At 27.2% G+C, this 15,435-nt stretch overlaps 1 protein-coding gene, 1 long non-coding RNA gene and 1 pseudogene across 3 annotated transcripts in view; 2 read left to right on the forward strand and 1 right to left on the reverse strand.

Moving 5' to 3' along the window:
* The window catches only part of LOC132917775 (small ubiquitin-related modifier 2-like), a 29,543-nt gene extending 21,792 nt beyond the window's left edge, over positions 1-7,751 (forward strand). The window contains exons 2-4 of the mRNA XM_060978663.1: positions 5,989-6,184; positions 7,071-7,190; positions 7,505-7,751. Of these exons, the coding sequence (XP_060834646.1) occupies positions 6,167-6,184; positions 7,071-7,190; positions 7,505-7,642 (276 nt within the window). The 5' untranslated portion in view covers positions 5,989-6,166 and the 3' untranslated portion in view covers positions 7,643-7,751. The remainder of the gene's footprint in view (positions 1-5,988; positions 6,185-7,070; positions 7,191-7,504) is intronic.
* On the forward strand, positions 334-1,213 carry LOC132917777 (uncharacterized). 2 transcript variants are annotated; one of them, XR_009660337.1, is made up of 4 exons: positions 334-554; positions 623-676; positions 754-989; positions 1,086-1,213. It is a non-coding gene; the product is annotated as an uncharacterized LOC132917777 (long non-coding RNA). The 2 variants fall into 2 exon arrangements; XR_009660336.1 differs by having other exon boundaries at positions 754-1,018; positions 1,086-1,171.
* On the reverse strand, positions 2,580-3,559 carry LOC132918479 (uncharacterized; annotated as a pseudogene).
* Positions 7,752-15,435: the final 7,684 nt, after the last annotated feature.

The raw sequence follows: 15,435 nt of genomic DNA on the forward strand, positions 1-15,435 counted from the left end.
CTGCACTCCAAGATCCAGCGCTGCGCAGCTGTTATAGCGGCTATAAAATATTAATATATTATACGTCTATTATACATAAATATGCTATCTACAAAACATTGTATTTTTGTATTGTTTGTTCTATAACAATCATCTAATAAAAAACATATTTTTATGTTAAATAAAATGTATTGTTTTTTATGTCTAATAGAAGTATTCTGCTATTAATTGTTTCCCTTCCACCACATCATTTGTTTTACTTTTATTCAATATTTGTAATTAGGAAATATTTATTTATTTGTAATTTTCAATACTAATACATTTTTTCAATATTTATAACAAATTTTGGATTTTTTATTCCATATTTTAAGAAAAATTGATACATATTATATTGATTTATTTATTACAATAAAATCCCCTCCCTAGTTATTACCTAAAGATCTATGCTCAAAAATTATTGGATTATTTTGTAATGACATTTAATAAAATATATGGAAGCTTCAATGTTTCTTATAACATACTGTATTGAAGTACTTTTCTTACTTTGAAAACATCATCTTCTGTTTCAAATCAAGGTAAATATTGATATTAATAGTTACACAGTTTCCTTATTAACTGATATTTAATTGTTTCTTTTCTGTAGGCCTTACGCTTAATAACCGTAAAACTGGTATTGAACCTACAACTTCATTAGCTGGTATGTATTAAATTACTTTGATAATAATATATATTATGTTACCTTATTATTCTTATTGCTCGTCTTATTGTTTTTAGAGTTTCAAAAATGTGTAGTGAACATATTGTCTACTATAAAATATGACATAAATTGTTGTGTATCTACTAATCAACAAATTAATGCTAACATGAATACATTGCTGGAAAATTTAAACAAAAATGCAGTAACATCAAATAATGGTTTTAATGATTATGACCTAAATGATATATTTCCTATAGAAAGTCATGAGTCTACAAGAATTTGAATTTAAGAAAATAATTTTAAAACTATCATAGTAATGACACATATGAATACATTTAAGATGTATACTTCATCTACACAATAAGAGCTTATAAAATAATCATAAGATTTTTTATTATTTAATTTTCAGGTACACAAATTGTCATTGCTTGTTACTAATAAAAGTGTAGGTGACTCAGTGAGGCGTTTATTGTCCAGAATGTTTGATGATAAAGTTCTTGAAAGCTACTCAACATATGGCTTTAAAAAAAGATTGAGATTTTCTTCATTGTATACTTATCAACTTCTATTTGGTAATTATAATTTTTAGCAGTTATAGAAAATGATTGATACTTTTTTAATTAAGCAACATATATATAACAATAACTGAAATGTTTATTACCATTTATTGTATACATCTAGTATATGTTCCAGATGTAGGAAAATCAATGCAATTTAGTTCTTATATTTTTAAAATCTTAATTGCAACTCAGAATTTATCATGGCAATCTATAAATATCTTAACTATAAATGGATATTTCAATAAAAATAAAAAAATTCAACTATTTTATGTTGGTTATTTTTCATGTGGTGTTCCATTTAATTCCGACAACTTCAAATATATTGAATAATAATAATATATATTTTGTTATGCAAATAAATTATTTTTGTTTATTTATATCAAAATCATTTTATTTTTAAATTCAGAATAAAGTTAAAAAATACTATTTTGATGTGTATTTATTAATTATTTTAATCTTTGCTGAAAGTTCCATTATAATAATTAGGTAGATATTTACGGATTGTTGTAAAATATCTGCATTTCAATCGAGGTTTATTAAAGTATATGTAATGTGTTTTGCTCACAGAAGTATGATGACTTATTATTATTATTATTATTCTTATAAAAACAAAATTTTAATTTACTCTTTGTCAATTCAGGTGGTAATATAGACCCAGTGCAAATGACTTCTGTTTCCTTGTATTGTTTTGCAGTTTTTTTTAATTTACTTAACCGAAATCCAGACCGAGCTATCATATTACATCTTAAAATTGATCCATTTTGGATTTTTTGTCACTTCTTTTTTATTCTTTTGTTTCAGTTTTAAGATTGATTTTTTATTTCTGAGCATTTCTTAACTTTACCTTTAGTTGTTGGATTATAATAATTTCTTGAGATTCTACTTTTGTTGTTTAAAAAGACATAGGAAGTACTTCTAAAACAAAAAATTATATGTGTTCATAAATTACTTATTTTTAAAAATATTATATTGTCATCAACAAAAGTAAAATAATAAAATATTAACAAAATAAATTAGGTACATATAATTGATAAAATCAAAAGTTGACCAAGGAAAGATGTACTTAAAACCAATATAACACATAACATATTAGTATATTACACTTAAATATATTATAAGTATATAACAATTATTGATACAACCATGGAACATTTATCCACAAAACATTCACAATACACATTTATAAATAATACTTTAAATTATTATTAATTAAATAAGAATTTACAAATTTCTGAATAAATTATTTTTTTTTAATTACCTACTTAATTTTTGTTCTCTTGTAAATTTAGATTCTAATATTTATTTTTTACAAATTAGTACAATATATTTTAATTTTTAATACATTACCTCAAAATACAACACATACCATACGTACCAGACCTAAAACTAAACATTTAGTTTAAATATTCAAACCTGCTTTAGATTGATCTATAATATTATGTTCATTTTTTGGTAACATCTTTGCTAAATTTGATGTTGAATGTTGATGCATCTAAATCTGATCCAAAAAGCGATCGCTGAATTGGATTTTTAAGTATCATAATATATTCTTCGGATAAAATATTATTTTCTTCAGAAAATGTTGAAATAATGATTTTTTTTTGAACTTTAGAGTTTTTTAGGAATTGTTAAACGACCACATTTTTATACATACAAAATATTGGACTTTGTACATAATTTTTTTAAATTTTATTTCAAACATTTTTTTTAAATTTAATTTTAAACCTAAAAACATTTTTTTGTTATTTATAATATATATATTATAGTAAAAAATATCCAAAATCTCTTATTTTTCAACAATGGTACTTCTAAAGGAGAAGATATAACTGGTAAATTTGATGAAAGTATTACACCATATTTCAATCTTAATAAATATTTATAAACAAAAAATTTTAAATTTAATAATTAGTATTCAATTAGATTATTAATAAATGCTTGTATAAATAATTTATAATGTATAAATGAATAGAATGAGTATACAATTTACAATTTCCTATTAGGACTCCTGTTGGGTACAAAATTTTCTGGTTTAAAATGGTTTGAACAAATACTATAATTTAGACTCAGATGTAAATGTCCAAAAGTTTTCATAATTTCATTTAATTATGAATTGTTTGCAATTCTAACCCATTCATAAGAACTGACATTTATATTATTAAAAACAATAATTATAGTGTTTTATGGTTTATGAGTGATTTTCATAATAAATAGCTACCTACTCTTACATATGAACGTCTTTTGGAAATGAATAAAAAGACAACCTATGTTGACCACTTAAATTATATTTACAATTTCTTATAGCGCATACTTTTTTAGATACCATTTTTAAATACTTTAAACTAATACAATTAACAAGTAACTACTACTTACTAGTTAAGTTATAAAGTTAACAAATCAGTGTTAACTTATGAGTTTTGTTAATTGATAACAAACTATTAATATACGTAATATACCTAATATTTATAGTGATATATTACGTACAATATAATGATCTACATAAATAATATCAAATACTATATACGTATATAGTATTTGAAAATATATAGTATTAATTTGTACGTTTTAAAAAACAGCAGGAATTATTGTCATTATTTTTAAGGAGTAAAATTAGGTAATTTTAATAGGTTGTTCGAGTGGGACGAAACGTTACGTAAAAAAGCGGAACGCGTCTAAGAATCCTCTAAGACGACGCTAGTAATGCTAAAAGGAATATACCTCCTACATTCCGCCTGTTGTATAACATTTCGAAACCATAAATCATAATATTCATCTTTGATAGGTATTCTCTGCTTTGCAATTTCAATAGTATGCCAATGAATTTTTGAATTTTCTTTATGGACTTTATGGACATAACTATATTTGATGGGCATACATGACCAGTTTTTACGGACCCTCCACTTTTCGAAGTTTTTTTTATCCTATTTTATAAAGTATTTAATTTGATTGTTATTTGTTTACGTATTATGTGTCTTAATTTAAATTCCTTACATTATTAGTAGTTCTTGAATCAAAAGATCTATGACAAAAGAAATTTATATATTCTTTATCTCTACCATGTTTTTGAGATGTTCGTTTTACATACTGACACAGTGACACCCTTCCTTTTCTTCGACCCCAGATTTCCATTCATTAAATTTTTTTAAAAATTTAAATAATTATCAATTATATTGGAAAGTCTTAAAAATATTGTTATAGTATAGCTAGTATACACGTACCTTCAATTGTGTTAAAATTTAATTTATTTTGTACTATATTTATTTCATGCATAGTTTTAAGACGATTATTACTATACATCTTAAATGTTTTAAATATTTTGTTGCAATTTTCAAAAGAACATACTTGTTTATAACTTTGTGTCAGCTGCATCTCATTTTTTAAGTGGTTTATCAAACATTTTTTATTATAAAATAACGTATTGCAGTTATTACCTGTATAAATATTTTTTTAATATTTCACATGTTCTGTTCTCGTATGTTTATTATAATCTGATTTTGAATTGTATTGGAGTTCATAAACTTTACTAATGAACATATTACAAATTGATTATACTAACATTTAAAAAAATAATAAAATATATAAATGTAAAACAAATTTTGAAATTATGTAATTGTTTTTATATCATCACTTCACCTTAAACAATAAAAATTATTAAAACACTCAAATGTCAAAAGTTTAATCAAAATAGCAAACTATACTAAAGTATTATTGAAGAAAGAATTTCTTCTATAGTACTACATTTATTGTATTATAGTACTATACTATAATAAAATAACATATTTAACAGCTTAAGAATACTAAATAGTATATAGTATGTCATGTTCTCATTCTCTGGTATTATCTTAATAGCATCAATGTCAAGGTGGTACACAATAGATCTTATTGCACCTGCATTGTATAAAGTTAAATATTAAACTAATTGGGTACAATACAATGATGGTACCATGGGTGGACATCAGAGGAGACTTAGGGGGCTTAGTTCTAGTTAACTAGCTCTCCAAATACTTCATTAGACACCCCAAATATTCAAAGGTTATATATTAGCCCCTGTGGATCATTACATTGGATTATTATAGCCCCTCCCCTAGCAATTCAACCAAATGTCTGCCTATGGATAGTATCTACATTGTATAAAGTTATAATTCCGTTATAAACGACTAGTCCTGAACAATCATCTACATGCTACTCCTCAAGCTAATCTGGTCCTTTCAATCCAAATGCCTAACCAAACTAAAGCTCCTTATAAATAAAAATAAATTATTTAAAAATAAATAGCCGCGCATTTAATCATAACATTTGATAAGAACAATATTGATTGTTATATATATTGTATATTGATACGGATTTCGCGTTATAGAGGCGTGGGGTCGTTACGTGCGGTTGTTCGAGTGGGACGAAACGTTACGTAAAAAAGCGGAACGCGTACGTTGCGATTCGGGCGCAAGATAAAGAGTGTTGGAGGTGATGGCCGCCGGAGCCGTCGAAACTACGTCGAGCGCGTCGTGCGTGGTAGAATGAGGGAGGGGGAGACATGAAAACAATTGGACAACACGGTAATAATAATACAATAATACTGCCGTGCGGAAAACAAAAATATAATACAATTTAGTTAACAAAAATATAATACAAATTATAATTTAGGGTGCGCGTAGTGGCGGTGTTCCGATATCGCTACAGGTTGAATAGTTTGAATTCTAACCTCAAATAATAAATCAATAAGTACGGTAATTTTGTCATATTCTCCCCACTGACTAGATAAAAAACATTGGTAACGCTGCTGCGAAGATCCATTCGTGTGGCGACTGGCGTCTGTGTCTGGTGTGTGACCTACATTGTTCATTATTCTTTGAAGGAGCTCTGTTCTCTTCATCATCTCATCTTCATAGACTTCAACACCGTTCGTCTGTTTTCAATAATTTTTCACAGATCAAAAATGGCTGTAAACACAGGAGTAAGTATAAACAAGTTAGCATATTGCGCGAAAAGTAAAAACACGAGTCGGCGTTCTGTAATGGCGTCGGACGATGGAAAACAATGGTCGATCGCGCCTGTTACCCACCCGTTTTGACGTTTGCTATTGCGCGCCGTACGTTTTGACACCTGATGCCCACCCGTTTTTTTTGTGCTCAAGTCACCATCGTGTCCGCGCATATTCCGTCTTAACCTCTGTCTAGTATTTTAAGGAGACGCCATACTCGCACGTGTTGTCTCTGTCTTACTAACTTATATACATCATAAAATATATTCTTCTAAACGCAAATTGTTATGATGTACGTTAGTAAGACAGAGACAACATAATATGTGGGTATGGAGTCCTCTTAAGCGTTTGTTAACGTTTTATTTCATTTCCGCACACGCTCGTTTGTTTCATACACGTATCGTTAAACAATCAAGTTTTTCTAAAATTCAACAGTGCTGATCAACCATGTAATTTTACCATATTGAAGGTCGTTATGTTGATATTCCCAGAAGTGGTGGTACCATTAAATCTGTCAATCATAAGTTTTATAACTTACCTCGAATCTGAAATTTACCACCATCATTGATGTACCTCAATCACTGTTGGCATTTATTATCTTTAACATTCTGTATATGACGATAAGTCAACTGACTTCTGACTTGCATAAGATTTTATAAGTTCATAATCAAATGGTTATTCAAAATCAATTTTGGATTTTTGTAAAAAAGTGTTTCGATACAATAATAATAACTGGTTAACTGGTTATTGAATTATTATTTTATCTAAATTTTATAAAATTAGAATATTATTTTTAAATTATAATTTTGTTAGGTTATTATTATTAGTTTACATTATTAAAAAATATTTTGTATTTTAGGATTCCCCTCAAATGATCATTAAAGTTAATGTTCTTGGCGTAGATAATAATGTTATCCAATTTAAAATCAAGACACATTGTCATTTAATAAAGCTCATGAATGCGTACTGCGCAAAATCGGTAAGTATAAGCTATTAAGAAGTAATTAATTGTAATTTTTACCATTAGTAACAATTTAACTTAATATTAGACTACATTTTTTTTTAATAGAATATATTTCTTACTTATAACTTGGTGTCATGTTTTTTAATAACATCCATATAATGTTTTATTAACTTGAAAATAATAAATTCTATTTACCATATTGTCTAGATTTTAGTAATAGAAACACTACTATTTTTATAATAGCTAAGATACATATTGTACATTAGTTAAACAGAGATATATTATTGAAGGTAATAAAATTGTTTTTCTGAAATTTTTTTATGTTTTAGGGTTTAGACAGAGCAATAACTAGGTTCAGGTTTAACGGAGCGGCAATTTCTGAAACAAGTACGGCGAATTCTATGGGAATAGAGGATGATGACGTAATTGAAGTTTTCCAGCTTCAGACTGGTGGTGGCCTTTATTAACTACTTATTATTTGACATAATAAAAAAATGTTTAAAATAATAAACTAGTATTATATCAAGAACTACATTTGATAGATTAATTGATGTGTGTAGAATATTATAGATAAAATATATACTGTAAAACTTTATTTGTATACCAATTTATTTATACGATTAATATTATTTTCATATTTCTCTAGATTAATAAACTTTTGATATAATTAATGAGGTTTTTTAATTTGTTTTACTATTTTAAATTTTTAAATGATTCATTATAAAGTGTAAAAGACATTATAATTATTGTGACTAGGTATTAAAATAATATTTTCAATCCAATTTTTAAAAGGTCGTGTTCCACGTATTGTATAAATTTGGCTATATTGAGTAGGGACATCTTTCATACATTAGAAATCTAAATCTTCATTATAGTGTTCAATACATATATATTTACGTTATTTTAATTCCTAAAATATAATTTAAAACAATGAAAATATTGTAACGCTTAACCTTTGAAAAACTCAAGGTTTAAACATATATGTTTTATTATATGGTAAGGTTTTCTTGAAAATTAGTAGTTAATAATTAATAAAACTAATTTAAATATATTTATGTAATGATTTTTAATATTGTACTTTTTGGTTTAGTCTAATCTGTTATTTAACATAATAAAAATTTTAATAATCGAATAAATCTCTCAAATTACATTTATATGACATCATATTATCATAATATAATACTATTCAATCACCCAAGATGGCTAAGACATCTTCTGTTAGATTAATAAATAGTCAATGTTTTAAAATACCTATTCATTTAAATTGAAATTCTAGCTATTCAAAGATTACCATAATTTCATAATAAATTTAATAATAAAAAATAATATTAGGTATTTGTTTTGACCATTTAAATGTATCAATATTTTTAATTTAAAATGTCATTATTTATATAAATTGATTTTTATTATCTTTTTTTTTTGAGCTGCTAAAAACAACTATTCTAATACATTTCACATATTTAAAATATTAAATTGCAAGAAAATTATTTTGATAGACATTTTTGCTGTAGGAAATGATAAATTTTTTATTTAAACAAATGTTCATAATATCAGACAATTCAAATAAATCAAATCAAGATAGTCAACTTCAACTTTTTTAATTTTTTAAGTGATAACTAATTGTATTTATTTAAATTAATTATGATCTTATTTTTGAACTATTTTTTTACAAATAGGGTTAGAGAATTTTTGAATACTTTAATAATTATTTTTATGTTATAACTTATAACTATTTCATGTTACACTTAGTATAACAATAATTAATAATAAAAGTAATGTAATTTAAAAATAAATAAAAGATTATATATTTAATTTTATTATTAAGATCAATCATTTCTTGTGCTCATAAAAATAAGTCACTACAAAATGAACAATGATTGAGTAACAAAATGATTCAGTAGAAATGCGTTCAAAGGAATCAGTTGCTTTGATTTTGTTCCATTTTTAGGAATTTATTGAGAACGTAGTTTCTTTTTATGTTTAGGAACGTATTGGAATTTCGTTCACTTTTTAGAGGAACATGAATGATTTTTTTGTTCCTTTCTTCATTCATTTATTTTTAAATAAAAGTAATTAAATCATCAAAAATGTATAGCTTCTTTTGAAATTTAGAAGTTAATATAAAGATGTATAAAAATAAACCTGTATACGATATTATTGATAGAGTTTACAAAAGTTAAAACTATTACTAAATAACAAGGTGTTATGTTTACAATTTTAAAATTAAAACAATATTATAGTATAAAACTGTACCTATGTTTTTTTATTTTATTTTACTCCACATTAAAAAGGAACAGTAAAGGATTTAGTTCCTTGTCTATAAAATAGAGGTATATTGTTTGGTCATTTCACACATTATATTATTATGGGTACTTCAATGACATATTTTGTTTATAAAGTTATCTCAGAAATAATAATAATATGTAGCATTCAAAAAAATTATTTTTTTATGGTTACTAATCTTTAGTAATTAAAGTTATAATTTTTTCCAGCATTATAAATTATTTAAACAAATGTTATATAATTAGTTTATTTTTACAGTAAATAGTAAGAATAGCTATTTATTTAAATATTTTTCTATTTCATTATTAATATATATTCAACATTTAAATATTTACTTGTGTTTGTTAATTATGTTATAATTTGTAAATATTTGATTTAGAAATGTAGGTTATAATAAATTATTCTTGGATATAGGATTTAAAATTTAAAGGTTAACTTCTTATCAATGGGAAAAGTATAGATACTTAGGTAATACTTATATTTGACATATTATTATTTATAGGTAACCTACTCTTTTTTTTTATTTTGTAAATTTTGTGTTTTTTTTTTATTTAATATACTAGTATAACATGTTATAAATATTTAAATATTTAATAATCTATAAACCAAATTATTAATCCTCTTTGCCTAACTTGAGCTGGATCTACCTCTGAATACTTTATATTACTTATAAATCAAAAATTTTTAGTAAAATTATTAAAAAGTTATAATATAATAGAGGTATTAATATAATTAATAGTTCATGAATATTATTTATTATTAGTAGTAGTATTGTTATTATTATTATATACCACGGTGACACACGAGCACACAGTGACCAGTGAACCGTGAACCGTGATGTTTGTGATTTTGTTTAATTAAGGAATCATGGCATTTAATCCATTCGTTGACTTTATTAATCTTCAAAAACCCATTGGGATGTTACAATATCTTAACTGCTACATTTTGGGGGCCTGTCCGGTTGTTGGTTTGTATTAATAGGTACTTGTTAACGAATTGGACGTTAACTTGAAATTCTAACCTCAAATTAATTCGTGTTAGGTTAGGTATATATAGCAAACGTCTATTATCAGGTACCGCTGCTTTATATCTACGTTCTGAAAATGTTATTAAGTCATGGAATTTTTTGCGGGAATGTTTGATGAATGAGTTTCGTAATAATTTAACTTCTGCTGACGTGCATAGACAGCTTACAGCTAGAGTAAAAAATTATAACGAATCTCATCAGCAGTATTTGTTTAAAATGATAGAAATAGCAAAACAAGGAGATGTGTCTGAAAATTCATTATTGGATTATGTCATTGCTGGCATTCAGGATAGTGAAGTAAATAAGTCTTTGCTATATGGTGCTACAACAATAAGTGAATTTAAAATAAAATTACAGTTATATGTTAAAGGGAAATCAAGGATGCATATCTCTGAGCCTGGAATATCTAAAGTTTCTAATGGCACTGCAAGTAATCATAACACAGGTAATATGCAACGAGACTCGATGTTAGGCGTTTCAAACACAGTAATTAGGTGTTTCAGTTGTGAATCTAAAACACAACAACATAGGGAATGTCCAGACTTGGACAAAGGTCCTAAGTGCTTTGCTTGTAGATATTTTGGCCACAAATCAACTGGGAATAGTAAGGAAACTCAAACAAAGCGCACAAATAATGATGAAAAACCTCAAGTATATCAAGTGAGTTCTGTAAATACTGATGAGCGAATATTTAAAGAAATTAATGTGTTAGGAATAAAAACTTTAGCTCTTATAGACACTGGCTGTGATTTGAATTTATGTCGTCAAACATTAGTTAAAGGTATTGATGCTATCAATATAGAAGTTAGTCTGAGCGGGCCAGCTGGAACTAAGTTTTGTACTAAGCAAAAATGCATCACTGAATTGGAAGTTGATAATGCTACTTATATAGTTGAAGTGTACTCTGTCCCTGATGAGGACTTAATATGTGACTTTATTATAGGTAGATCATTATTTCAAACCAACGCTGAACTAAAAATCAGTCCTGGAGTGATCGAAATTAATAAAATAGCTATTGAAACAAATGAATTTGATATAGGATCTAGAGAACATTATCCAGTTATATGTAGTATGATATCTAACTATGAACCATTTACCATAGAAACTACACCAATAAAAACTAAAATTATAGTTAACGATGACGAACCAATCTATCAGCGGTCAAGGCGTTTATCACCAAAAGAAAAAGCATTTGTAGAAAACCAAGTAGTAGAATGGATTGAAGAAGGTATTATAAGACCCAGTTCGGATTATGCTAGCCCAATTGTAATTGTCCCCAAAAAAGATGGTACATTTCGGGTATGTATTGACTATCGTCGATTGAACAGTAAAATTATTAAGGATCGTTAACCTTTACCTCTGATTGAAGACCAACTAGATAAACTACAAGAAGCTAAAATATTTACAACATTAGACCTAAAGAACGGGTTTTTTCATGTAGCCATGGACGAAGAAAGTATTAAATACACATCTTTTATTACACCAGATGCACAGTATGAATTTTTGAAAACATCGTTTGGATTGTGTAATGCTCCACCTGTATTTCAGACTTCAGTGTTTTATAAATTATGTATTCAGAGACATAATACGGAAGAGATATTTGTTAGTTTACATGGATGAATTAGTTATAATTTCAAGCACAATTGAAGAAAATATTGAACGACTAAAGATGGTATTAAGCACTTCAGCTAACCATGGTTTGAAAATTAACTGGAAGAAATGTTGATTTCTTAAGATGCAAATTGATTACTTGGGATACCGAATTAAACAAAACAAGTTGAGTCCATCACCGTTAAAATTGGCTGCTGTGATAAAATATCTAAGATTGCAAAGTACTAAGCACATACAAAGTTTTTTAGGGCTTACTGGATATTTTCGTAAATTCATCAAGGACTATGCCTTAATTGCTCGCCCATTGAGTAAAATGCTCAAGAAGGAGACACTATGTATAATTGGACCTTGACAGAAAAGTGCATTTAATATGCTAAAGAAAAAATTAACAGAGGCACCTGTGTGTTGAATACTAGGAATTTTCAATCAGCATTCAGTTACTGAGGTACACACAGATGCCAGTATGTATGGTTTCGGTGCTATACTTTTACAAAAAGATTGTGATACTCTATTGCACCCTATAAACTTTATGAGCAATAAAACTACACAAACACAACAAAGATACCATAGTTATGAGTTAGAATTTTTAGCAATTGTAGAAGCTATGAAAAAGTTTAGATCCTATTTATTAGGACTGCAGTTTAAAATAGTAACTGATTGTGCTGCATTCACTAAAACATTGGATAAAAGGGAACTCGCAACTCGCGTAGCCCGTTGGGCATTGTTGTTAAGCAAATTCAACTACACTATTGAGCATCGAGCTGAATCCAGTATGGCCCATGTAGATGCGTTGAGCCGGTATCCAATATGCATGACTATCAATAGTGAATTTATAGCCCAATTACTAAAAGCACAGTAGGAAGAAATTGAGGTAAAAACCTTAACTTCAAAAGCAAGGATGAACGGATGTGGTTCATATATTGTCGAAAATAATCTGCTTTACGAAGTACGAGATGATAGAAAATTACTGGTTATCCCAAAAGGTATGCAAAATGAGGTAATTCGGAATGCGCATAACGTTGGCCATCCATTTTGGTGTTAAGAAAGTTGTTGAATTGTTAGATAGAGAATATTCAATTTCTAATGTTCGTGAAAAGGTGGAACGTTTCATAAGAAATTGTGAACATTGTATTTTGATCAATCGAAAATAGGGAAAACAAGAAGGATTCCTTAACACAATTAAAAAAGGTGATCTGTCATTACATGAGTGGCACATAGATTTTCTAGGCCCGTTAACATATACCCCTCGTGGATATAAACATATTCTAGTTATTATTGATGCATTTACAAAATTCTGTTGGCTTTTTCCAACAAGAAGTACTACATCTTAAGAAGTTGTGGACAAAATGTATATATTACAAGCTACATTCGGTAATCCAACACGTCTGATATCTGACCGTGGCGCTGCATTCACATCTAAAGACTTCAAGAAGTACTGTAATGCTATTCACTGTGCGTATATCATGTACATATTACCACAGTAATGCCTAGAGGAAATGGACAGGTTGAAAGGTTGAACGATACAATAGCAACGGTATTAGCAAAATTGTCTATTGATGATCCAGGTCAATGATTTAAGTATGTCTCAAGAGTACAAATGACATTGAATAGTTTATGGCAATGATCAATTAATATGACTCCATTTAAATTAACATTTGGAACTAAAATTAAACATCCAGATCTACTTCCATTATGCAATTTGATAAAAATAGAGTATGCAAAAAGTTTTCTGGACAAAAGAGAAGCAGAACGTCAAGAGGCTAAGCGATGCATACTAAAAGCTCAGCAAGAGCAAAAGAAAATATTTGATCATAGAAGGGTGGCAGCAGTAGATTACAGAATTGGTGATTTGGTTGCCATTAAAAGAACACAATTTCTTCCACTATCCAAGATAAAGAATAAATTACCTTGGACTCTATCATTACAGGACCTGTAAAAACTAGCACAGGAACAGATTATATGAAAAAATGGAAAAGCTGTCAAAGTTCAGATGAAGATGATGAAGATTCAGTGTCCGACACGGACTCTACTTAGATGGGGGAGAATGTGGGTTTATTATTATTATTATTATTATGTACCACGGTGACATACGGACACACAGTGACCAGTGAACCGTGGACCGTGATGTGTGATTTTGTTTAATTAAAGATTCATGGCATTTACTCCATTCATTGACTTTATTGATCACCAAAAACCCATTGGGAAGTTACACTATCTTAACTTCTACATATATACATACTAACTTTTAAATATTGTAATTGTTTCTGTTGTTAAATCACATTGCTTCATTATAATTTCTATAGCTTATATTAGTTATATTTAATATAATCTAACTACAATACGAATATTGAATCTACTGCAAAATATTTAAATGTACAGTGTACGGACGTATAATAATGGCACTCACTAGAAACCTAAAAATGGGAAAAAGCTTAATATATTAAGTAAAACCTTTCTTACTGCATACAATATACATAATATAGCAAATCCTCTATTAGACGAAATTCTCTATATAACGAAAAACATCAATAGTTCTGATTCAAATACAGTAGTGAAATTAACTTCTGTATGGCGGAAAAATGTGTTAGTCCCAAGCGATACCGGTAAAGAAAGGTTTTACTGTATATATATATAATTTACCTACATTTGGAGGCACAAAAAGAGTGTAGCATCCGTCTTTTTTTTTACATAAATACAACATTTTATAAATTATATTTAATGCTGTAAACATAGGTCTAAACCAGGTGTATCTCAAATAGAAAATCCCAACTGTTAATACTTACAGTTTATTTTAGATTTTAACTGTACGAGATATTAATTTCAAAAGATGGGTATTATAAAATTTAAATTAAATATTTATTTAATATTATTTTGGGACTTAAAATCACAATGGTATAGGTATGAACTAATTATGCCACTGGCTATATCACAAATTATTCAATTTCATTAATAGGATTGGATGTTTGCAATGGTAAATATTGGTGATTATTATCTCTTTACATTTAATTTGGCTCTCAATGACCGTTATGATTTTTAAAGATATAGTGGTCTAAATTTTAGACTCTAAAAAATATAATTTTCTATTACACATTATATAATATAGTTTTCGGAACCCTGTTTTTTAAGACCATAATCAACATAGGTACCTCAAATAAAACATAATGATAGATATCTACTAAAGAAATCAAATGCTTAACATAGGACAAACGAAAACTATAGGTACCTACACATTAAGATATATTTTATGTTTACAATGCATTTGAGAAAAGTCTTAGTGCTTTTTAATTTAAAGTCCCTTTATGACTGCTAGAAGGTACCATTTGTTATATTTATTTGTTA

Source organism: Rhopalosiphum padi, chromosome 1, assembly GCF_020882245.1.
Source record: "Rhopalosiphum padi isolate XX-2018 chromosome 1, ASM2088224v1, whole genome shotgun sequence".
In the NCBI taxonomy this organism is placed as follows: Eukaryota; Metazoa; Arthropoda; class Insecta; order Hemiptera; family Aphididae; genus Rhopalosiphum; species Rhopalosiphum padi.